Raw genomic sequence first — 21671 nt, 5'->3', positions numbered from 1 at the left:
TCTGGAACGTTCGTCGGTAGTCAAGCGGCTGGCTGCAAGTGAGTCGCAGATTATTGGTAAGCGCCGGAAACAGGTACCGGCCGTCCGGTCCTGTTGTCGTCTCAACCATAATCCGGTATGCGACGCTGCAACGTCTGGTCTGCCACAGCTCAGACAGCTGCCACCGTTTTTCGTCCGAACCTGACGCCGTCGATTATTGCCCGGGTGAGCCGGCGCTCGCTGCTGGCGCATTGTACATGCCGAAGCCACCGTGCTCTGCAATACCGTTGTCGGTTTTCATAGTGCCGTTGAGCATAGGACAAAGCCTTTGGTTAAAACTGTCAGCCAACTGTCCGTGTAAGGGTCGAGGTCGAGAAAGCAAGCAGGAAAGCGAAATGCGACAAAAAAACAGCTAGAAATGAGAAAACCGAAAAGAAGCGAAGAAATGATGCGTGGGAAACCATCGCCAAGGGCCGCCGAGATCAGATGACTCTGGGCTTGACGTTCTGCCAGTATGGGTTATGGCTGTATTTGTTATACTTGTACGTCTTGCGCCTTGGCTTAGGTGCCTTCGGCTGTCCCTTGGACACCTCAGGAGTTCTGGCCTTGTGGCTTCTGGACTTGGGTTCGAGGTTTTGACGCTCGCGGCTTTGCTTTGGAAGGACTGGCTTTTGCGGGGCTCTGCGCGGCCGGCGCTTGCGAAGCAGCTTTGCCTTGAGCTTGAACCGCCTTGCCCCAGTCCTGAAGAGGCTCCGCAGATCTGATGTTGGGCGGGGATAACTTTGAAGAACAGCGAGGGCAATACTTTTTGTTGGTTTTGATGTGGCCGACCTGTCCACAATTGGCACACTTGCGGGTTGTGCCCGTGGCCGCTCTGTCTGCTTCGGGTGAGCCAGCGTCGAGGCCGGACTTTGATCGGTGGAGTCCTTTTTGTTGCTCTCGTCCGATTCGTCGTTGTTTGTTTCGGTTGAGCCGTTCGAGCTCCTTATTAATTCTGCTAGGACGTCAATCAAGTGCTCAGCATCTACGGAAGGGTACTCCTTACTCGACCAGTCGGCGATGATCGTCGTCAGCGACTCCGGTCGGTCTTCCTTCGTAGATGCTAGAGGCACGTAAATGTAAGCAGGGATCGCATGAAGATTGAATAATAGACCTGATATAGGGTCAAGAGGGGGGAAGCGTGATGGGAAGCCGTACTTGAAGTCCTCCAACTCCAGTTCCTTCTTTCTCTTGATGTATCGGTCTATTATAACAGGGTCTTCAATAATGACAGTTTTCTGCTCAACAGCACCTGCCTCATTGAGAACTTCACGGGTAATCTTGAGTCGCTTTCGCTGGTTCCGACTTGTTGAGGTTGTCAATCCGGTGATTTGACTCATGCCTTCGTCGACATGAGCAGGGGTCTGGGCCCTTTGAGGGTAAAAGCGGTCGTCTTCATCCGCCGGCGGTGGGACCACGAGGTCGTCGTCTTTTTGGGTGCCGTCTTCGAGGTTGGCCTTCTGCTTTTCCCAGATTTCGCGTATGCCTTTCTTGTACATGGCTTCTTGCTCTTTGACGTTGTAGGCATGGCCGTTGTTCGCTTTGCGCATAGCATCGGGATGAGCGGCCATGGCATCAGCCGCCGTTGTGTGGGATCCACCCTTCTGAACGGTCTCGAGGTAACCTCCCTTCATCGAGGTTCTGATGAAGCTGAAACCGAGACCATGTCCAGTTGGGTCACCTTGACCATGGAGCTTGAGCATAGCCTTGCCAGCGCACGCGTCGATGAAGGCCTTGCTGGTCTTCCAAGGTGCCATCTTGTCCGCAAGCTTCTCTTCATTCTTCTCGGCAGCCTTCTTGCCGCCCTTGCCGGTGCGCTCGTCATCGTCTTCCTCGGCAGGCTCGTCGTTATCGTCCTCCAAGTTGACATTGTTAGGGTCAAACCCGGCGTCTTCCAGCATCTGCATGCCCAACTGCATGCCATCAATCAAGCAAACATCCTCGGGCCTGATCATGGCTCTGATACCATTTTCGTCCATCAGGGTTTCTCCTGGTCTAAGGCCCCAGAGACCCTTCTCGACTTTAGCATATACCAAAAATTCCTTCAGCTTTTGTCGGTTCTGAGCGTCGGTCGAGTCTGCAATATGCTTTGTGACTTCGGAAAGATTGACAAGGCTGTGTTCGTTCCTCCTCATCATGCGATAAGAGATCATCTTGATCCTGTTCTTCGAAGCGTTGGTGACCTTTCTGCTGTGGGGCCCCGGAACTTCCACACTAGGGAATGTCTGGCCAACGACGTAAAGATGGTCAATCTTGTGAAGGTACCAGTTAGATCCATCCACACCTGTTGAGCTCCGAACGCAGAGGAAGTCGGTTGAGCGCGGCTTGTGCTTGAAGATGGGTGCCCTGTACATCTGGTTGTGCAAGGTAGGCATTGTCTGGCCAACTTCCACCTCACCGAAGATTGCAAAAGGCGACCTGTCCTCGGGCAGGAGGATATGGGATTCACCAATTTCCATCTTGGGCGGGGCCTCCTCATCATCGACCTTCTTTTTCCGGTAGTAGTTGATGACTCTGTTGCCCATACCGAAATTGGACAGGACGGGAGGTGTGCGTTCGCAGTACTCAAACAACACGGCTGTCGAGTTGTCTGTGATGCCCAGGTCCTTGGTGGTGCGGAAAACTTCATGGGCCTTGCCTTTCATTTGCTTGCGCTTGTGGAACCCGAGCTTGCTGAACCTGATCACCTGACGCTCGTGTTTACCGAACTTGAAGTAAGGACGATGGTAACCATCTCTGCGGATGTCCAGCTTGACCTTGTAGAAGGGCCATGCCAGCTTGAGTGCAGGCATACTGTGTTCCACCTGAAGATTGCCAAGAGTTGCTCTGACCTTGTGCTGATGATTCTCCTTGAGAGCCTCATACGCATCGTCGTTTGACATATTGAACCGTTGAGAGAGGTCGGGTCGAAGATGACCGTTGGCCATGCGTGTGAGCTTCTGCTCAACCCGCTGGCGTTTGGGACCACGTTGCGACTCGGCTTCCTCGAGGAGGAGGTAAGGATCGTTCAAGTCCAGAATAACTCGTTTAGAAGAGCGCTTTGTCACATCCTCAAATGAGTCGAATGAAGGCGCAGTAAAGCGTGGAATTTCTGGAAGACCTTTGGGTGGCGGCGGGCGTGTCTTTTTCGGTGGCGGCGGCTTGGTTTCTTCGTCATCCATGAACTCCTCCCAGTCAAAGTCAAACGCATCGTCGTGGGCGCGCTTAAGGGATGCTGCTTCTGCCGCATGGGCGGCGGCTTCTTGGTCTCGTTGCTTCTGAAAGTCGTGCTCTGCCTGCTCAATGCGGCCAGCCCAGTCGTCGCAAACCATCTCGATGTCCTGCAGAGTAAAGCCGGCGACCGCCTCAGAGTCTGAGTCCTGTTCGAGGTTGAACTCTTCAGCCTCGGCCTCGTCCGACGATTCCTGCTGCGTGCATGTCACTAATCCCCTGGTGTCATCGTCGATACGCTTCTGCTTCCTTGTCGCAGCGGCAGTGCCTGGGATGCGGAAAAGCTTCTCCTGGTCGGCCGCAAGATCCAAAGTCAACTTTGAGAATATCAAAGTCTTAGGCTTCTTGGTCGGCTTCTTCTCGATCCATCGGGCCTTCTTCGGGGGGAGGAGTTCGTTCCATTTCAGGATGACACCCTTCTGCCATGTTGGCCACGCCTGCTTGACTAAATCTTCAACTGTCTCTGCCGGCGCGGGAATATCCGGGTCTTGATTAGCGGCCTCATAGCCAGGCTCGGGGTCGAAGTTGATGTCTCGGTACTGCGACGCATCGGCATTGTCGGGATCGTGAACGTGAGGCGCTGGTGATGGCGGGCCGGGTATTTCCATTGGAGATGAAGGTCCATCGCCGAAGAGGTCGTCTGTATCATTGCTCGTGCCTCCATCGTCCGTCAAGCCTGGTACGGTGGATAGGGAAGTCGCGGGGTTGGCTTCGCCTTCCTCTTCCTCGGGAAGGTCATCGTCGCTGATATCCTCGTAATCCTCCGCATCGTCTGCTTTGCCGGACTGGTCGAATGGCTCATCCAAGCTAAAGCCCAAATCTCCTCCTTGTTGAAGCTGGCTAAGCGTGCGCGAAATTTGCTCGTCGTCCTGAGCCTCCAGGTCCTTTTGGGACTTGGGGTCCCCGTCGTCCGGAGACGGGGGTGACTTTGGGGGTTCGTCGCTCATGATGTCGATGTTGGCACAAATATCTCCCCTCTGGCACCTCCGATATTGTGCGCCGACGGGTTCCGGGTCTATACCATGCCTCGCGATTTGGTTGCTGATGCGATGGCGGCAGCGTTCGGTCGGGGGGAAGCTCGTCAGGTCGATGGGGCGACGCGTCGGTCGGCTCTGGGGAAGCAGGAGGGAAAGTTCACGTAGAGCCGCAGAAATTTGGGTGACTCAGGTGCGATTTCTGCAGGGGTGCCTGAGGCGGAAAGTGTCAGCCAATCAGCCAGCTTCCGCGAAGGCAGCCATCGTTTGTGGTCCGTGCCTGCCGTTTCTACCCCAGTCGAGACCACTGGCGGGGGCTGTCATACCTAAAATCGACCAAGGGATTCTTGACTTCGTGATGCCTCGGGATGTAGATACTTTTGGCAGGCACTGTAGTACCACAGATCTGTGGCTTGGAAAGTTATGCAGGCCTAAAATGTCTGTTCCAAGACCATAAAATGTGTGCTCAGAGGTACGGGCCAAGAAGAAGGAATGAAGGATATGATAATGTTGAAAGGCGCATTGTGTTTAAAGCAGAAGATAGGCAAGTGGGTGCGAAGGGGAGAAAATCCGAGGCCCTTTTATAGTAGGTAGGAAGCCTAGAGTTGGTGATCGAAAGTTGGGAAGGAGCTCTCATGGTGAGAGTGCCTGCCTGCCTGAGGTACACTGGAACTCCTGTGTCAGGAAAGAGGCAGGCTGTCAGGAACTTGGGGACTCTCTCTAGGACTTTTGCTCACCTCGTAATTGAGTGAAGCTCGTGTTGTATGATTGATTTTGCAACCCGTACAAGAACATGCATTCACAACTACGGAAACAACATTGTTTCTTTCTCACGTATCCAACCCACCAAGACTTTCAGTCAAATACAAAACCACGTTCACCAACGAACTCGAGGATATACCCGAATAGTGTATGATTGGGCTATGCCATAATTATATCACGGGTGTTAGATTCGACCGTAATCATACAAGCAACCAAGCGTGAACAAGATCGGCACATGGCGTCCTCATATCCCACCAATTGTTTGGAAACGGCACACGACACCCCTTCCTGACCCCCATCCAGGACCAAGAGATCAGAAAGCAACCTCACAATACCGTGAGACAGCTTGGTTGACACTTTTGTGTATTCCTTAATAACTATCTAGCCTCATTCGGCGGCTCGTCCTCACACTCAAAGACACCGCTTCCATCCACAACCATGACGATGCGTAATCTTTTGACGCCCTCCCTTCTCTGATAACTCAGAAAAGACCATAATTTTATCGCAAAACTCCATACGCCGTCTTGGGTTACGCGAACGAATTGAATCACCCCGCCAGACTCCTGCTTCCCTTCCCTTTAACTCAGGAGATTCCAAGGCACCGGTAGCAAGCATTTACTTGCAGCGCTTCTCGACAATGCTCACACCGTTCTCTTCGTACTCCTTGCGCGAGATCCACATCTGGTGGAACGTGCCCAAGCTGGCCAGAATGCTGCCGCCGATCCAGGCACCGAAGCGGCGCTCGCTGGACAGACCCGCGGCGTGGATCTTGATCTTCAGGCCCGGGTACATGGTCGTCAGCTCATTGTTGAGACGATCGTTGAACCCGTTCAGCAAGCTGGTGCTGCCGGTGACGACGATGTTGCCCAGCAGGTTAGGGCGCAGGTCGACGTCAACGGCATTGAGCGCTGCGCGGATGAGCTCGGGGATGGTCTGGCTCTTGTTAAGGCGCAGCTCCTCGTTTGCTGTCGGGAACGCCGCCGTCTCGTCCCACATTCCCTCCGAGACCTTGTACCGCTGTTCGCGCCACATCTGGTTGGCGCCGTTGGGGAACTCAAAGACGCGGCCGGGCTGGAGCTTGGCGAGCTCCTCGTTCTGGGGGACGGCGTACTTGCCGGGGCCGCGCCAAGTCTCGACGACGGACTCCTTGAACTCGGTGAGCAGTCGCTCCTCCTCGTAAGTGCGGAACGAGTCAGTGATGCTGAAACCGAACTGGCGCTGCTTGAACTGGGGGGGTGCACCCGCGTCGACGGGAGTCTTGTTCTCGACGAGGAACGTAGGGACGGGTTCGATCTTGGGCTCTGAGGTCTCCCACAGGCTACGGATCTGCGAAGACAGCCACAGACCGCCAACAGGGGACTTCTGGATGGATCTCTTCAGAACCATACCGTCGTGGATGGCCGTGACGGAGGTGTTGGCGCCACCGACGTCGATGACGAGAGCGCTGGCCTTTCCGGCAGCAAAGGCAGCCAAGACAGGCGTTCGGCTCAACCAGAAGGCAGGGCAGCCCCAGTTCTCCATGATGATCTCGATGGCCTTCTCTCTAGACTTAGCCGAGTTCCAAGGCGCCTCCGTCATCAAAAGAGGGTTCTCCTGCAGAGCCTTCTCCTGAGTCTCGGCATCCTCCATGGCGACATCAACATCTCCATTGGCCTCGCCTCCCTCGGCTTCCGTCTTAGGGTCGTCGTTAAGGCCGTTCTTAGAAGGAGGTGTAGGACGCGCGGGTTGGAGGCGAGTGATGAGCATGTGCTCCCAGATCTTGTTGGCAACATCCCAGTCCTCAACGACGCTGTCCTTGTTCATGTAGTTGCGGACCTCGAAATCGGCGCGGGGGATCAGGCACTCGTCGCCAAATACGTCGGTCGGGGGATCGTTGGAACCGACACGGCCGTAGAACGACGGGAACACAGACTTGGGGACATCCTCGCCTGCGAAGCCAGCGCGAGTGCTGCAGTAACCTGGGTCGAGAACCAAGGCGGAGACCTCATCTATTGCACGACAGTTAGACACAGTGACAACGCGGGCGCGAGGCGGCCACGGGACGGGGTTCCGCTGCTAGCTCACCTCCACCGTAGATGTCAGTCGGCTGCACCGACGAGGACAATGGTTGTTGCGACATTTTGATCGAGTCGGAGATGTGATGCGACAAGCCGCCGAGAAGATTGAGATGATTCGGGGGCGGTGTAGTGGGTTGTTGCGATGCTGCGCCTGATTGAAGGTCGCGTCGTGGTCGAAATTTGGCGTGGTTGGGTGAAGCTGCAAGGCTGAGATTTCAGCCACACCCCACCGTGTCGTAGCGCGACACACTGTACGAGCTCTCGGTGTGGAGCTTCTCACCGAGCGTCAAGAACAGACCGCTCCACATTTTTCATGGACTCTTGATCGATAACCAATGCGCTGATGTGCAGGCAAAATTATCACGAGTATTTTAAGTGAAGATCATGGCTTCAAGCTTGCATCAAAGGGTATCTTATTCAATGTCTCATAAATCCTCATGTCCCGGATGTCAGCCTCAGGTAACGATGTACTCGTCTTCTGACTCAAAATCTCTCCCTTCTCCATACAGCACCTCGCAGGCACCTGCCAGCGGGATGTCCATTACGGCATCCGTCCCCTCGTTCCAGATATTCTTCCAATTCAGCCCTCCCCCGGGCAACCTGTTATCCCTCTTGTCTCGTGACCTTCTCTTGGCCTGGCCGTCCCTTAGCCGCCCTTTGCTGTCGATCACGCCGACCTTGGATGCGTCGTCCACCACCGTCTCGAGAGAATTGAGCGGCAACGTCATGATCTCGACGTTGTAGAGAGCCAGCGCAATGTAGATGTAAACCCCCAACATGGTCAGAAACGCCGGTATCGCCAGCGACCACCATCGATTCGGGTAGTAATAGATCCCCAACGCGTGCAGAAACGGCGACGGTAGATAGGACCACAGCAAGTAGACGATGAACGTCAGCGTCGAGAAGAGGTACAGCACGAAGCCATAGTATTCGTACGTCGGGACCTGCGGTGACGCGCGGGGAACGGGCTCGAAGTCGTCGTCGGATGCATCGGGGGTTGTCGGTCGCGAGGGACGCAGGAGCGATGTCAGCGATGGCGAGGGCGGCAAGGGGGTCGGCGGACGGCCGTAGAAGGGCGGCGCGAAGTAGTTGTGATGCAGCGGCCGCGGGGGCAATTCCTCGCCGTCGCTGGATTCTGACGCGATGGATTGGGTGTCTGAGAGGACTTGGTCTTCCTCTTCCGACGAAAAGGACATCATGACTTTAGGGGCGTCAGGCCCGAGTTGAGAGGGTGTTTTGCTGTCGAGCTTGTGCAGTGACGAGGTTTGCGCTTTGGGTTAACTTCAAAGAAGGGTTGAATGTTGAAATGCGGTTTCCTTATCCACAATCTGCGACCTTGGAACGCGACCCGTGGTTCCACCGCCGGGATGTGGACGGCAGCGGGTGGGGCCGCCTGTAAATGGCTCGGCATCGATTAGGTACCCGGACCTCACTGACTGCATGCCTTTCAGGTTGGCCAATGTTTGCCAACTCTACATTACCGAGCATGAAACTATACAAAGTCATGGCCTGACTTTCAAATGGCAAATCACTTAGCCGCTTTTCTTAGTTATTTGATCAAGAAGTCTTGCCTAGAACCCTACGAATATCAGCTGAAAGAAACAAAAAAAACACGTCCGCACGACGATCGTATAAGAGACTCAAATTTCCTGAGACACCAAGTCCACCGGGGCCGCCCAGGTCTGACAACAGCTTCGTCTTAGTTGCATATAGCCGGGTGAGATGCCGACTCGCGATGCGTAGCCGCTGCGGAACCCTTCAGAATACCTCATCAGGGTCATATGCATGTGTATGAAGTATACTCAGCCACTGGAGTTTGACCAACCAAGCCATGCCGTGGTCAGACAAGACAGAGAGACCGATGACTTGTGGAAGTTTCGTTGCTCCAGATATGCATTCCTCAGACAAACTATGGCAGGATACCTCATTAATAACCTCAAAGTAGATTGATTTGCCTCGTGGGAGACTCGCATGAGGGCTGGCTGCATCAATAAATTCGTGGTTTAACATACCGGCCAAGATACATCATATTGGACATCATTCGCTGAATACGGTCAATCGTTTCTGAATCCGCGACTGCGCAACCTAGACGTTGGGCGTGACATCACACTCATTAAACCATGGTCACTACTAAAATCACATCAAGCAGAAGGGGAGAGACCAATTCATTGAAATGCGTGTAATATTAATCAGCTGGAACCACGCACATCTATAGTTGATCGATGCGTATGAATGAAAAACCCATAAATAATGCTTTTTTGATACCTGAATAACAACCCATGAGCGGCCCGCAATGCTGAGCGCCTGCAATGAACAAACTTTGGCCCAAACCAAGACAACAAAAAATGCTGTCGATATGCAAAATTCGGAAATGTGTCGAGAAATAGCCGATTCAGAACATCAAAGTCAGCCGTATCTCGTACCCTCGTATATGCATTATTTGCAAGACTCGCTCATAGAAAACCATGCAAGACGGTGCTGAAATGCAAAAAGACTCATGAGCGGGCCGGGGTGCTGACGGAATCATACCCAGCCGATCCGTTCCTCGCCAATAACGGCTCTGTCTCCCGCCCGCTTCCAGACGCCTCTCCGCTCGAGGTACTTGTGATCGTGTCGTCGTCGTCGTCATCATCGGTGCTCTCTTCGTCGTCGCTGGTGTCGGGCGACTGCGTGAGGGCATCGCTATCGACAAGCATGTAAATGGGCACAGCGCCAATGATGGCGGTGACGGCGAGGAACCACCAGGAGGTGATGACGTAGCCCTTGCCGACGCCCCAGGAGAACGCAGCACCGGCGGCGGCGGGACCGAAGGCGCGGCCGAAGCCGGAAAACATCGTCGCAAAGCCGTTGAGAGTGCCGAGGATGCGAAGGGAGGAGGCGGAATTAGTGAGGAGAATCGTCATGCAGGGGAAACCGATGATGACTGCGAATGCCTTTGTGAACATCACAACCATGAGCGCGGCGTAGCGGCCGAAGGTCGTCTCGAAAAGGACAGTGAAGGGGGTTAGGATGTAGACGACGGGAAAGGTCAGAGCTGCGCGAGAAATCAGCATTAGCGTTTATGCAAGCGGGAGGAAATTACACATACCGCATGCCCGGAAGCAGCGGAGGACACCAAAATAGTTGCATAGCGGCGGGAAAACGAAGAACTGGATCACACCGCAGGTGATGCCGTAAATTGTGAAGATGGTGCCAATGCGGTCTGAGCCAAGACCGAAGCCGCCAGAGAACTGGAAGGGAAGGTGGGTATTTTCTGGCGTGTGCTCGACAACGGGGTAGTTGAGGAATACCGGAAGAACCTGATCGTAAGCGACGGAGTGGAGAGCGAGGAAAGTGTAGCAGATCAGGTTGATGGTCGTCTGCGCCGTGAACACCTCCTTCATGCTGGGGGCCTCCAGGGGCTGCTTGTTGTCCTCAAGCGGATGCGCGGGTGGGTTGAGCTTGGTAGGCACGAGCGGCGCGGTAGCTTCGCCGTCGACGAAAGAGGCGCGGCGAGCGCGGGTGTTTGCGCGGTGGTAGTGGCGAGTGCGACGGAATGGACGGGTGAGGCGTTCGCCCAAAGTCAGGCCCCAATCGGGCTCATGGCGCTTGCTCTCAAGGGTTTCTTTCAGGAAAAGGGTCGCGTTCGTGACGGAAAGGAGGAAGAAGACGGCAGCGAGGAGGTTCGGCAGGGCAAAGGGGTAAGTCGTGAAGAACCAGCTGTCGCCGAAGATCGAGGGGAATCGGTCGGCGGGCTTGGCGAAGAAGCCACCGAAGGCGGGGCCGAAGATGGAACCGACCGACCAGACCAGAGGCATAATCGAGAAGGCTCGGGGCTGTAGTTCTTTCTCGGGGACCATTTCTGCTACCATTGTGCGGATAATTCCGACTGAGTGCGTGTGTTAGCTGAGTCGTCATTGGTGATCGAAATAGTTGTTTATACTTACCATTACCATTACCACTGCCCAGGATAGCGCGAACGGTAATCGCCATGGGAAGACTGGTTGACATTCCCCAGACAACGAAGAATACCATGGTCGAGAGCAGACCAACAATGATTGTCGGTTTCCTGCCAAAACGATCGGATGCTCTACCCCACGGAACTGCAGTACAGCTCTGAGCCAAGGAGAAGACGGCGGATGTGATGCCAGCCCATCTCGCGACGTCGTTTTGTTCTACTCCGAAACTTTTGATCATTTCTGGGAGGTACGGAAAGACGGAGGTCAAGGCGAGGGGTTCGGCGAAGCGGGCGACGGCTACACAGGACTGTTAGCGATGCAGAAGACGGACTAGGTTGGAGGACACCTCGAATGAAGGTTCCGCGATGCACATGACGTCGGGCGCAAGGTGTAATCTGCAGCAGCGACATGCCAACCGCCTTGGGCTTGGTGTATGAAGTCTCGACCTCGGTCGGTTCACATTGATCAGGCAGCTCGGAAGACCAGGACCACTTTCCACGTCGCATTCGAAAGTAAGATATGGTAGGCTTAGGGGATGTAAATGCGTGGCTAAAGGACAAGCGACTTCGGGCGACAAGACGTGAATTTCCCAACCGACCCATGCGCTCTCGACTCTTGTGTAAACGCTTCCTCGTAATGCTCCAAATGTTTTCTATTATGTGATCCCAGACGCCGCGATGTGCCTGCTTCCTTGGCTGTGTAAAGGCACTTGCCCGGCACTAAGTGGTGTTGCGCGGATTCGCATTTGTAGATCAAATGTAGTTAAAAGCAATCGCAGTAACAAGTTTTGAAAAGCCGGGGCGTCTTACCCAGAATGGCCAGCTGCTTCGCGGGCAACTTGGGCTTTGTTGGCTTGGTCATCTTGAAGATGTGTGACCGCAAATACGGGAGAAGACCAAGTCGCGAAGTTCGCAAGGATCGATGTTACTGCCGCACGCTGAAGTAAGTGATCGACCCGGATGGTAGTCTAGATTTCGGCGCTGGATCCTTGGTGACGTAGTAATTCTCCGTCGTCTGCGCTTGTGCGACGTAGGGAATAGCAATAAAGCAGAATAAGTCGGGGAGAAGTGGCAGATTTAGAATCGAGGGAAAACAACGGCCTTTAAAAACAAGGTCATAAAAAAAGGCAGAATTGGAGAAGGGAGTCACAAGAACACAAGCGGATGGGAAAGGCGGTTCGTCAAGCGCAAAGAGCAGAAAAAAGTCCTAACGGGAAAGATCCACTTCGATGTCTGCAGGCTCGCGGCTGCACTGGGCCGGACAGGGAATAGCGTGGGTAATGTATCCGCACCGGAGCTGGGGAGTCATCCGCCCCTTCCCACCTCCCACCCCAGCTTCCTGCAGAAGTTCGAGCCCCGTGAATGGCAGTGGGAATGTCTGGGCAGCGGGCAGGAAGGGGACTCGACCTTTGCCCCGTCCTCTTGCACCGATCCCGTCCAATAACGCTGACGGAAGTCTCTGTATTCCGTCTGGGCCACTGCCTGGAGGGGGACAAGAGGGTTGCGGTTTGGTTCAAGCAACAAGTACACCGAATTCGTGGAGGGGCGAATATCTGGCCGTACGCCTCCGGGCGGGCCACCATTGGAACCGCCTCGGCTTCGCCTCCCGGAGAACAGCCACTAGCTGGAGCACCGCTCTGGAGGTGGGCATTCCCGCCTGCCGTACCCTTACTTGGCGTTCACTAAGAAGTACCCATCACGGTTGGCGGGCATAGTAGGTCAGCATCAGCATCAGCGCCAGCATCAACGGTCGAGTCGACCTACGGCGGTAGTAAACAGTGACGTGAGCGCGAGACGCGAGGGAGGGAGTCGAAATGCATTGCTGCGCGTTGGCAACAAAGATGGGATGATCGTGGGCATAGATGTGTCTCGGATATGAACTGGACGGGTCAGTGAGAGAGTTTGGCTTCTTCTCTGCAGATTTGTAGGGGACGCTGGTTCGGCTTGCGCGGTGCCCCGTGTTGCTGGCCACAGCAATGCACACTTCTCCATCACGGCTTCCCTGCCTGCAACCGCTGCTGCTGAAGCGAGCGAGCAAGACAGCGTTCCCGGTGCGTACCCGGTCGGCCCAGGCCAGGCCACGGTGCGGTGCGGTGCGGGCAGGCGGTCGGGAGGTGTGCGACGGCTGTTGGAACAGGGGGGCAATGTTTGCTGCTGGAGATGGATGGTCCGGCTGCACTGCAACTCCGCGTAATGCCTGCAAGCTGGCCATTGTGCACGCTTCCAACGGCCGCCACAGAGGGTCCGATTGTCGGCAGAAACTTTGTGGGTGTTGCTCCTGTTGTTGGAGTCGGTGAGGGTGTGAGGGAAAAGGCAGGGGTCCTCGCTGTAGGCGGATTTGTGGTTGCGCCTCAAACGTAAAAGTAGCAGACACTGCTGTTTTTTGGACGAAAAAGAAGTTGCACCCCCCGCAAGTTGCCATGACGTCCAGCCTTCACCATGGTGGGGGGCCTCTTTTCCCGGCGGCGATTGACCGACTTCGCCGAAGCCGGGGCCGAACCTCGGGGTGGCTTGCAGGAGCGTGGGCGCAGAGTTGGCAGCTGGACACAACGACACACTGGGGCGCTCTGGCTCCAGCTGAATAATCATCACGGGCCCATTGGATGTTACGCAGGGAACACCCTATTTGTTCGGCTTGCCAGCGCAGCATTCGGCATGAAATCTAAACATGCGAATCCCTAAGACAAGACATGTGCTGTCGCTGCTTCATTCAAAGACATTGCACACCGCCAAACGGCAACAGAATCACCAAAGACGCAGTCTCGCACCCAGAGACTCCAGCTTCGGAGAGTGGTGGTTGCCAGGCAGCGTACCCGGGAAGAGTTTGATTGAGTGATTGGGCGGAATCCACCCAATCAATTGCGTGATCACCGGGTGTTGGCCGATGTCCAGTCATAGGCGCAGGAGATGGGAGGTTGTGTGTCTCGACTCTCTTGACTCGAGTGGCTGAAGGGGTTAAGGGGAACAGGCGGCAAAGGCGTCGCCGCTAGCCATGGCGAAGAACGGATGATGCAACGCCTGTTCTTATGATGACGATGGATCGAAACTGTGTTTCCTCAGGCGTGTTTATATTCCCGGGCTTGTGCCATGCTAGATCGGACGCAGTAAGACTGTCGATGCGGTGTCACGGGTCGAGTTTTTGAGGGGTCCGATCTAATGAGATAAGCAGATAGGATAGCCCACGCCGACGACTGAACCGCAACGACGCTCCGTATCTCGCAGGATGGTGAGCACGCCTGTTATCTCCAGAGTCCGGTGTTGAAGTCGGCACCGGACCGCCGATGACCCCGCAAAAGCCCCTCAGCTCGCCTATGTCCCCGAAATAGGAAGGAGGCCAAGCCCATTCGTCAGCCAGTGCTGGAAGCAGGCAAGCTGGGCGGGTTCTCACCTTCAGCCAAATCAGCGCCCGTGGGTGGCCAGTGTCAGTGGAGGCGTCACCACCCGGCGGCAGCCGATCGGCAAAACCGTTACCCATTGACGCTTGATAACATCAAGTGAAGCACGCAATGTTCGTACGAGACTTGTAATCTCTCCAACTCTGTTTCAACTACATCTCTGGCGGCAGGAAAAAAGCGCAGAGAGAAGCTTGTCAACTGTGTTCTGGTGACGGCTTCCGGTGCTTTTGCAAGATGGCACAAGAGTAAGTACGCGTTGCTGTCGTCCTCGTGCGACCTTTTGGAGCTCTGTCTGGTGCCTGAGCTAGTGTGGCTGGTGGCCGCGCGATGATGCAACCACCATCGTAAGCCACACGTGCGCATCCGCGTCTCATGTTGCTTTCATTCATCACTTCACGCCCGCCTCGTTCCCTATCAGAGTTTCACGACTTCTGCTTTTGAGAGCTGCGTGATATAGACTCGGCTGACACGAGCCATAGAAAGCGCTATCACGACAAAATGGCTAATGAGCGGACGCCGCTCATCACCAACGTCTACGTTGGTGCGCCCCGACCGCGCTACCAGAATCACGTACTGCGGCGCTTCTGTACCATCGCGCTCTCCTCCATCCTCATCTTCTGGTCCGTCTTCTTTGTCGTTGCGCTATTCGTCGACGATCCACCCCGACACCACCACCACCATCACCACCATGGCTGGTCCCTGACCAACAGCTTCAGCCGTGCGCCCATCACTCACGAGGAGGTTCAGAAGATCCTCTTCGAGGTTCCCTCATCTGAGAAGGCCGAGGAATGGAGCAGGTACTATACTGCTGGACCCCATCTCGCAGGTCAAAACTACTCCCAGGCAAGTAATGTGGGATTATAATTGCAAGCGAACAGCAGCTAACAGCCCGACAGGCTTTGTGGACCAAGGAAAAGTGGGAGTCTTGGGGAATCCAGTCCGAAATTGTTGCCTACGATGTGTACATCAATTACCCCGTAGACCACAGTCTTTCTCTGCTCTCCAAGTCCAAGGACGAGGAAGAGTCCGCTTGGAAGGTCGAGTTCAAGGCCGCGCTTGAGGAGGATGTGCTCGAGGAGGATCCCAGCTCCGGTCTGCCGAACCGCGTGCCGACTTTCCACGGCTACTCCGCCAGCGGCAACGTCACCGGATCCTTCGTCTTCGTCAACTACGGCACGTACCAGGACTATGAAGATCTCGTCAAGGCCAACGTCAGCCTCGAGGGCAAGATCGCCATTGCCAAGTACGGCGGCATTTTCCGTGGTCTCAAGGTCAAGCGTGCGCAGGAGCTCGGCATGATTGGTGCTCTGTTGTATAGCGACCCTGGTGACGACGGCAAGGTTACGGAGGAGAACGGCTACGAAGCCTACCCCGATGGCCCCGCCCGTCACCCGAGCGCCGTCCAGCGCGGAAGCGCCCAGTTCCTCTCCGTCCGGCCCGGTGACCCCTCCACCCCGGGTTACCCCTCTAAGCCCGGCGCCCCTCGCGCCCCTGTGGACGATGCCACTCCTTCTATCCCCTCCATTCCCATCTCCTACGCCGACGCCATCCCAATTCTCAAGGCACTGAATGGCCACGGCCCCTCCATCAAGGACTTCAACAAGTACTGGAACCGTAACCTCGGCCTCGCATACAAGGGCGTCGAGTACAACATCGGCCCTACCCCTGACAACGTCGTCCTGAACCTTTACAACGAGCAAAACTACACCACGACACCTCTATGGAACGTCATTGGTATCGTCAACGGCACCATTCCCAACGAGGTTATCGTCGTCGGTAACCATCGCGACGCCTGGATCGCCGGCGGCGCCGGTGACCCCAACAGCGGCTCCTCCGTCCTCAACGAAGTAATCCGCGGCGTCGGAGTCGCAGTCGCATCCGGCTGGAAGCCAACCCGCACAATCGTTTTCGCCTCCTGGGACGGCGAGGAGTACTCCCTTATCGGCAGTACGGAGTGGGTCGAGGAATACCTCCCCTGGCTCTCCGCCGCCTCGGTGGCCTACGTCAACGTCGATGTCGGCGTCCGCGGCCCTCACTTCAGCACCTCCGCCGCGCCCCTCCTCCACAAGGTCCTCCGTGAGATCACCCACATCGTCCCCTCGCCCAACCAGACCGTCCCGGGCCAGACCGTCGGCGACGTCTGGAACGGCCGCATCAGCACCATGGGCTCCGGCTCCGACTTCACCGCCTTCCAGGACTTCGCCGGCATCCCCTCTATCGACATGGGCTTCGGCGGCGAGAACGATGAGGCCGTGTATCAGTACCACTCCAACTACGACTCCTTCCACTGGATGGAGAAGTTCGGCGACCCGGGCTTCGTCTACCACCGCACCATGGCCCAGATCCTCGGCCTCGTCGTCGCCGAGCTCTCCAACGTGCCCGTAATCCGCTTCAACGCCACCGACTACGCCGACGCCCTCTCCGGCTACGTCGACCAGGTCGAGGCCAAGCTCGCCGCCGCGGAGCCCGTCACGGATGACGAGGTCTTTCGCCAGCGCGCCAGCATCGCCGTCGCTAACGCCGATGCGCAGGGCTCGCAGTCGCAGTTCCGCGCCTCCCTGCAGGTCCTGCGCACCTCCATCGCCGCCTTCCGCGAGAAGGCGTGGAACCTCGACGAGACGGCCGCCTGGGTCGATTGGGAGCTCAAGGAGGACATCCCCTGGTGGAACATCATCCGCAAGATCAAGCTCGGCCTCACCTTCGTGTGGGTAAACAAGAGCTACAAGGGCATCGAGCGCAACTTCTTGTACCCCGGCGGCCTGGATGGGCGCAGCTGGTTCAAGCACGTCGTGTTCGCGCCCGGCCTGTGGACTGGATATGCTGGAGGTGAGTTTCTTATTTGATCGTGATTTTGATGATGAGCTTTGATTGCTGACGAAATGAAGCTGTCTACCCTGGTCTGCAGGAGAGCATCGACGCCAAGGACTACATCAACGCCGTCAAGTGGTCCGGCATCATCAACGAGTGTGTCGCTTCTGCCACCAAGGGCATCTGATTGGTGATGAGGGCAAGGCAATACCGTACGTCATCAACAACGTAAGTACATGGCCGAGGTTTGGATCAATATCGTAGGGAAACGACCTGTACGATACTTTCATAGCGTGGTTGCGAGTTCGATATATACACCAAGTATGCAGGAATATCCAATTTGACAGTTGTGGCTTAATAGTGCCAAACTTTCAATTCAAGACAGCAGACGTACCTAATGTTGCCTCGCAAGAAGGCGTCGACCCCAACCATGGACAAGTGAGAGAAAGGGGAGGATGGTGCATGAAACCAACGAGACAAATTGCGAACACCTCTCCACGGTTACAGGAGCGTTCGCAAAATCCGGTAGACTTGGGGCGTGTTATTTCTGGTGCAAATCCCATGAGCTTCATCAATTTCACCCTCAGCACAAGTATGACCCAATCAACTGAACCTCTCTCATCCAGGCTTTACGTGATCTATGCGTCTATAGCCTTTAATAGTCATACATACATTCCTCCACCTCTTTTTTGTAACATCTTTCTCCCATCTACACAGCCCGAGACGGCAAATCTTAGAACTTGTAAACCTGGTCGGGAGAGTATCCCAGCTCCTTCAGGACACCAACAAGCTCGCCCTGGTCCTTGGGGCTCTTCTTGTTACCAGAGACAGCGTTCATCAGACCGGGAGGGCCGCAGACAAAGACCTTGATGTTCTCGCTCTTGGGCTCGGGGAGGACCTGCTTGAGCAGCTCCTTGGTGATGAAGCCCTTGCCGCCGACCCACTCCTTGGGGGGCTTGTCGAGGACGTAGAAGGCGCGGAAGCGCTGGGGGTACGTGTTCTCGAGCTCGGCGAACTCCTTCTTGAGCAGGATGTCCTCCTCGGTGACGTTGCCGAAGACGAGCGTGACCTTGGTCTTGTCGTCCGGGTTGCTGAAGATGGCGCGCGCGAGCTGGTACATGGGCGTGATGCCGGTGCCGCCGGCGACGAGGGCGATGTGCTCGTGCTTGTTGGGCGTCCAGGGGTACTTGGGCAGCGGGCCCTTGAAGTCGAGGCGCTGGCCGGGCGCCATGTCGTGCATGTGCGTAGACATGGGGCCGTTGGGGTACTTCTTGACGAGGAGGTCGACGTAGCCCTTGGCGTCTATCATGATAGCATCAGTCACAGCTTCTTGCAATACGTTTCCCCGTTTCAATTGTTTTCCAGGACCTGATCGCCACGGGTAAAGGAAGAACACGACTCACCCTCATCAGAAATGGGAGTGTAAGGCCTCAGGGTGGCCTTCTCGTCCTCTGGGCCCTTGTACTTGGTCAGGACGGCGCTCGCGACGTCCAGGCCGGAGACCATGTCGCCCTCGGGCAGCGCGAAGCGGAACTTCTTGGTGTTGTGGTTGACGTTCTCGATGGCCTCGAGCTTGAGCGAGACGAAGCCCTGGTCGCCTCCCGTGAGGGCCTTCTTGGGCGCGACGCCGACGGCGGCCTCGGCCTTCTGGACGGCGGGGGAGCCCGAGAAGAAGTAGTACGCCCCGCCGGCGGCGGCGGCCGCTCCGCCGGCGATCAGCGCCGCGCTGGAGGAGGAGGACTTGGCCGCGGGCTCGGTCGCGTAGCGGCGGGCTTGCTGTGTGGCGGGGAACATCCAATGGTCAGCTCGAAAGTTCCTTTTTGGAGCTTGCTCACGGGGGAGATAAGGTATGGTGTGATGATGCCAAACAATCTAGCATGCCCGCCGCGGGGAAAATCTGTTGGAGCAAGGGTGAAGCGTACCATCTTGAGGGGCTGCGCAGCCCGGAGAGCAGTGCGGGCGAACATTTTGACGGTTCAATTGGCGGTATTCGTGACCGGAGACGTCAATTGAGGATTGTCGTGGATTGAGAAAAGTTGCGGTGGAAGAGAGGTCCGACTCGCGGGCAGGTCAAACAGCTTGGGGGGGTTGGATCCGAGACAGTGGGAAGAGAGCTCTCTACCGGGTAACCCGCAAAAGCTCTGGCCTGCGCCCGCCGGTGGATGACGTATAGGTCACGTGGCGTACATCCGATTTCCCCGATCCCCGCCGATAATGAGCTGGCCCCGGAGGCCGAGCCAGGTGCAGAAACCGGGGTATTTCTAAGCAAGAGCTGACGACGTGCTCACAGGGTTGCGTTACGAGCTCGGTCTACAGGCAGTGTGGCAGCTACGGCGTTGATGGTGTCGTTCGCGTCCAGCTCGGACTGCCCAGACTGCCTGATGGAATCACAGGCGGGCGGCACAGGGTCAAAGAAGTTCATTCCTCTGACGAGGAAAATGAGGGGGTTTCCCGATATATTATATACAAGCAAACAGCTTCAGTTGCCGAGAGCTTAACTAAAACACATCTTCACTTTCATCCGCAGCTCGAGCCGGGTATTCGAGCGCGTTGTTCCTCCATTTGAAGCCACATGCATCCTCCGTACCGTGTCCTCCCATCCTCTGCTTCATCCAAGCTACATGCTGAAAGCGACCGACCAGGGGCTCCTCTCTTTATGTCTCCTGAAATACAACGTTACGCCTCTTGATCATCAAACCGAAATCAGAAAACGCTCCTCCCTGACGTCCCTCATAGTACATGATTCATGACTGATCCTCCAGGGAAAAAGAATCCGTCAAGCCAGAAATCTAGCCGTCGAGTTGTGCTGCCAACGCGTGCCTTTTGGCCATCATGGCCCAGTGTCCGTCTCCATGGCGTCGGGATCTGCGGGTTTCTCGCTGGGGGTCTTTGCCTTTGGTGTGCTTGATCGATCAGCCGTTTTGGTCTCGGTTGTGGTCTCGGTCGTCGCCTCCGTCAAGGGGGAGACCTGAGAGTCGCTCTTCTTCGCGGTTGTGTCCTGGCTGCCTCGACGCATGATACCGACGTCCTGGTGCGAAGCCAGCGTCGGCGTGTTTGCTTGGCTGCCACCTCTCTGGCCATGATAGTGGACCACTTGGGGCGGGGGCTGACCGGACTGAATCCCCAGCTGTTGCGTGGGATAGGGGTCCAGGTCTTTGCTCGAGGTAGAAAACGTGGATACTACAGGTTGATGGTAACCGTTAGAAGACTGGCTTCCTGTCGGGGTATGGCCGTAGGTGAGATGCTCCGCTTGGGTCGGGGTGCCAACGTCGTTTGGTGAAGTCGAGCCCTCACCTAAGTTTCCAGTCAAACTGTTCATACCGCCCTCGATATCTCGCAACAAGCGAACATATTCTTCAGGGACTAGTCCACTCTCTTGTGTCTTGGGATCCTCAGCCACAAGCCAGCCTTGGCCGTGTCGATAGGAGACCCAGATGATTTGCCCCTCCACTAGGGGCAATTCGTTTTCGTTTTCCCTTTCAAAGTCAAAAAGTGCGACGGCTTTGCCATGCATCTCCTCGTCAGGCGACGTGATGGTGAATTGGTAGTCCCGCGAATACCGGGACTGGTCCTCATCTCGGAAGCCGGGGGATGATGCGGAGCTCGATGCATCGGAGTATTCGTGTTCGGCGTACTGCCGCGGGGGTTGGTCACCCAGCTGGTATGCGTGGCTTGAATGTCTCGCATCGTCGGGCGGGTAGGTGACATATTCCCCGCCTGGGCCGTTTGCCTCTCCTCCTTGGTTCAAGTAGTATCGCTCGCTGCCATCACCGCTGGTGCTTACATAGAATCCGCGCTCTCTTTCATATTGTGCCGGGTGCAGAATATCTCCATCGTCGCGAGTCTTTGTTCTCCCAGTCCCCAAAGCCGCGGAGGAAGACTTGTGCTTACGGTGTCGCGAGCTGACAACCGGGCTGGCCAGATCCTCGTCCTCGCTCCAAGGCGGGCCGTCTGCGAATTGCACCGAGGGGAGGTCGTGGTTTCTGCCGAAGCCATCAGGACCCCACGCGCCGGTATCCCAACTCATCTTGGTCTCCCAGGCGGCGGGAGGGTCGGAGAGGCGGCGCGACTCGCTGAGAGGGGTGCTGAGGCCGGAAGCGGGATGCGACGGCTCTGGCGGGGGACCATAATGCATGGGGTGCATGATGGGATAGGCGAAATCGCGCACCAGAGTGTAGGTGAGGCTCGAAGGAAACATTGGAAATATGTGGGATGGGGGTCGCGAACGCGACGGGACAGAGCCCGTCGAGTATTGCGACAGGCGATTCTTTGAAGCGTGCGACATTGGTCTCGGGGCTGTCGAGCGGCGGCTTGGAGGGGAGGTTATTAGCGGCGGCAGTGAGGGGTGATTCGGGTTTGTGGAGGGAGAAGCAGCTGCAGGTGGGGATGTCGCGGGCGAGGAGCTTTGGGACAGGAGCGTGGTCATCCTGAGAATATCGCAGTCGACGGGGAGCCAGCAAAAGGATGGCGGGCACCCGATTCGCGGATCCTACGGCGTCGTGTGCCACCA

The 21671-nt window shown here is 56.1% G+C and overlaps 7 protein-coding genes across 7 annotated transcripts; 1 reads left to right on the top strand and 6 right to left on the bottom strand.

Annotated features, from left to right (window-relative positions):
- Window positions 1–193: 193 nt before the first annotated feature.
- Window positions 194–4175, bottom strand: GCG54_00002055 (putative transcription initiation factor TFIID; the record flags this gene model as incomplete). The annotated part of the gene is made up of 2 exons (XM_045402154.1): window positions 194–317; window positions 520–4175. The coding sequence occupies 2 exons, from the start codon at window positions 4173–4175 to the stop codon at window positions 194–196; spliced, it is 3780 nt and encodes a 1259-aa protein (XP_045264436.1).
- Window positions 4176–5579: 1404 nt separating this feature from the next.
- On the bottom strand, window positions 5580–7083 carry GCG54_00002054 (Actin-related protein 4; the record flags this gene model as incomplete). Its single annotated transcript, XM_045402153.1, has 2 exons — window positions 5580–6952; window positions 7029–7083. 2 exons carry the CDS (start codon window positions 7081–7083, stop codon window positions 5580–5582), a joined length of 1428 nt encoding a protein of 475 aa, XP_045264435.1.
- A 393-nt stretch (window positions 7084–7476) lies between these two features.
- On the bottom strand, window positions 7477–8220 carry GCG54_00002053 (Meiotically up-regulated protein 84; the record flags this gene model as incomplete). Its single annotated transcript, XM_045402152.1, has 1 exon — window positions 7477–8220. One exon carries the CDS (start codon window positions 8218–8220, stop codon window positions 7477–7479), a length of 744 nt encoding a protein of 247 aa, XP_045264434.1.
- A 1296-nt stretch (window positions 8221–9516) lies between these two features.
- GCG54_00002052 (putative peptide/nitrate transporter) lies at window positions 9517–11332 on the bottom strand (the record flags this gene model as incomplete). Its single annotated transcript, XM_045402151.1, has 4 exons — window positions 9517–10055; window positions 10110–10889; window positions 10948–11266; window positions 11291–11332. 4 exons carry the CDS (start codon window positions 11330–11332, stop codon window positions 9517–9519), a joined length of 1680 nt encoding a protein of 559 aa, XP_045264433.1.
- Window positions 11333–14851: 3519 nt separating this feature from the next.
- On the top strand, window positions 14852–17348 carry GCG54_00002051 (putative glutamate carboxypeptidase; the record flags this gene model as incomplete). Its single annotated transcript, XM_045402150.1, has 3 exons — window positions 14852–15205; window positions 15250–17179; window positions 17239–17348. 3 exons carry the CDS (start codon window positions 14852–14854, stop codon window positions 17346–17348), a joined length of 2394 nt encoding a protein of 797 aa, XP_045264432.1.
- Window positions 17349–17894: 546 nt separating this feature from the next.
- GCG54_00002050 (NADH-cytochrome b5 reductase 2) lies at window positions 17895–19128 on the bottom strand (the record flags this gene model as incomplete). Its single annotated transcript, XM_045402149.1, has 3 exons — window positions 17895–18463; window positions 18565–18937; window positions 18997–19128. The coding sequence occupies 3 exons, from the start codon at window positions 19126–19128 to the stop codon at window positions 17895–17897; spliced, it is 1074 nt and encodes a 357-aa protein (XP_045264431.1).
- An 863-nt stretch (window positions 19129–19991) lies between these two features.
- GCG54_00002049 (NAP1-binding protein 2) lies at window positions 19992–21305 on the bottom strand (the record flags this gene model as incomplete). The annotated part of the gene is made up of 1 exon (XM_045402148.1): window positions 19992–21305. One exon carries the CDS (start codon window positions 21303–21305, stop codon window positions 19992–19994), a length of 1314 nt encoding a protein of 437 aa, XP_045264430.1.
- Window positions 21306–21671: the final 366 nt, after the last annotated feature.

This window comes from Colletotrichum gloeosporioides, assembly GCF_011800055.1.
Source record: "Colletotrichum gloeosporioides strain Lc1 chromosome Unknown consensus_45, whole genome shotgun sequence".
Classification (NCBI taxonomy): Eukaryota; Fungi; Ascomycota; class Sordariomycetes; order Glomerellales; family Glomerellaceae; genus Colletotrichum; species Colletotrichum gloeosporioides.
Note: the sequence above shows the minus strand (reverse complement) of the source record. Positions and strands in the feature narration are given on the sequence as shown.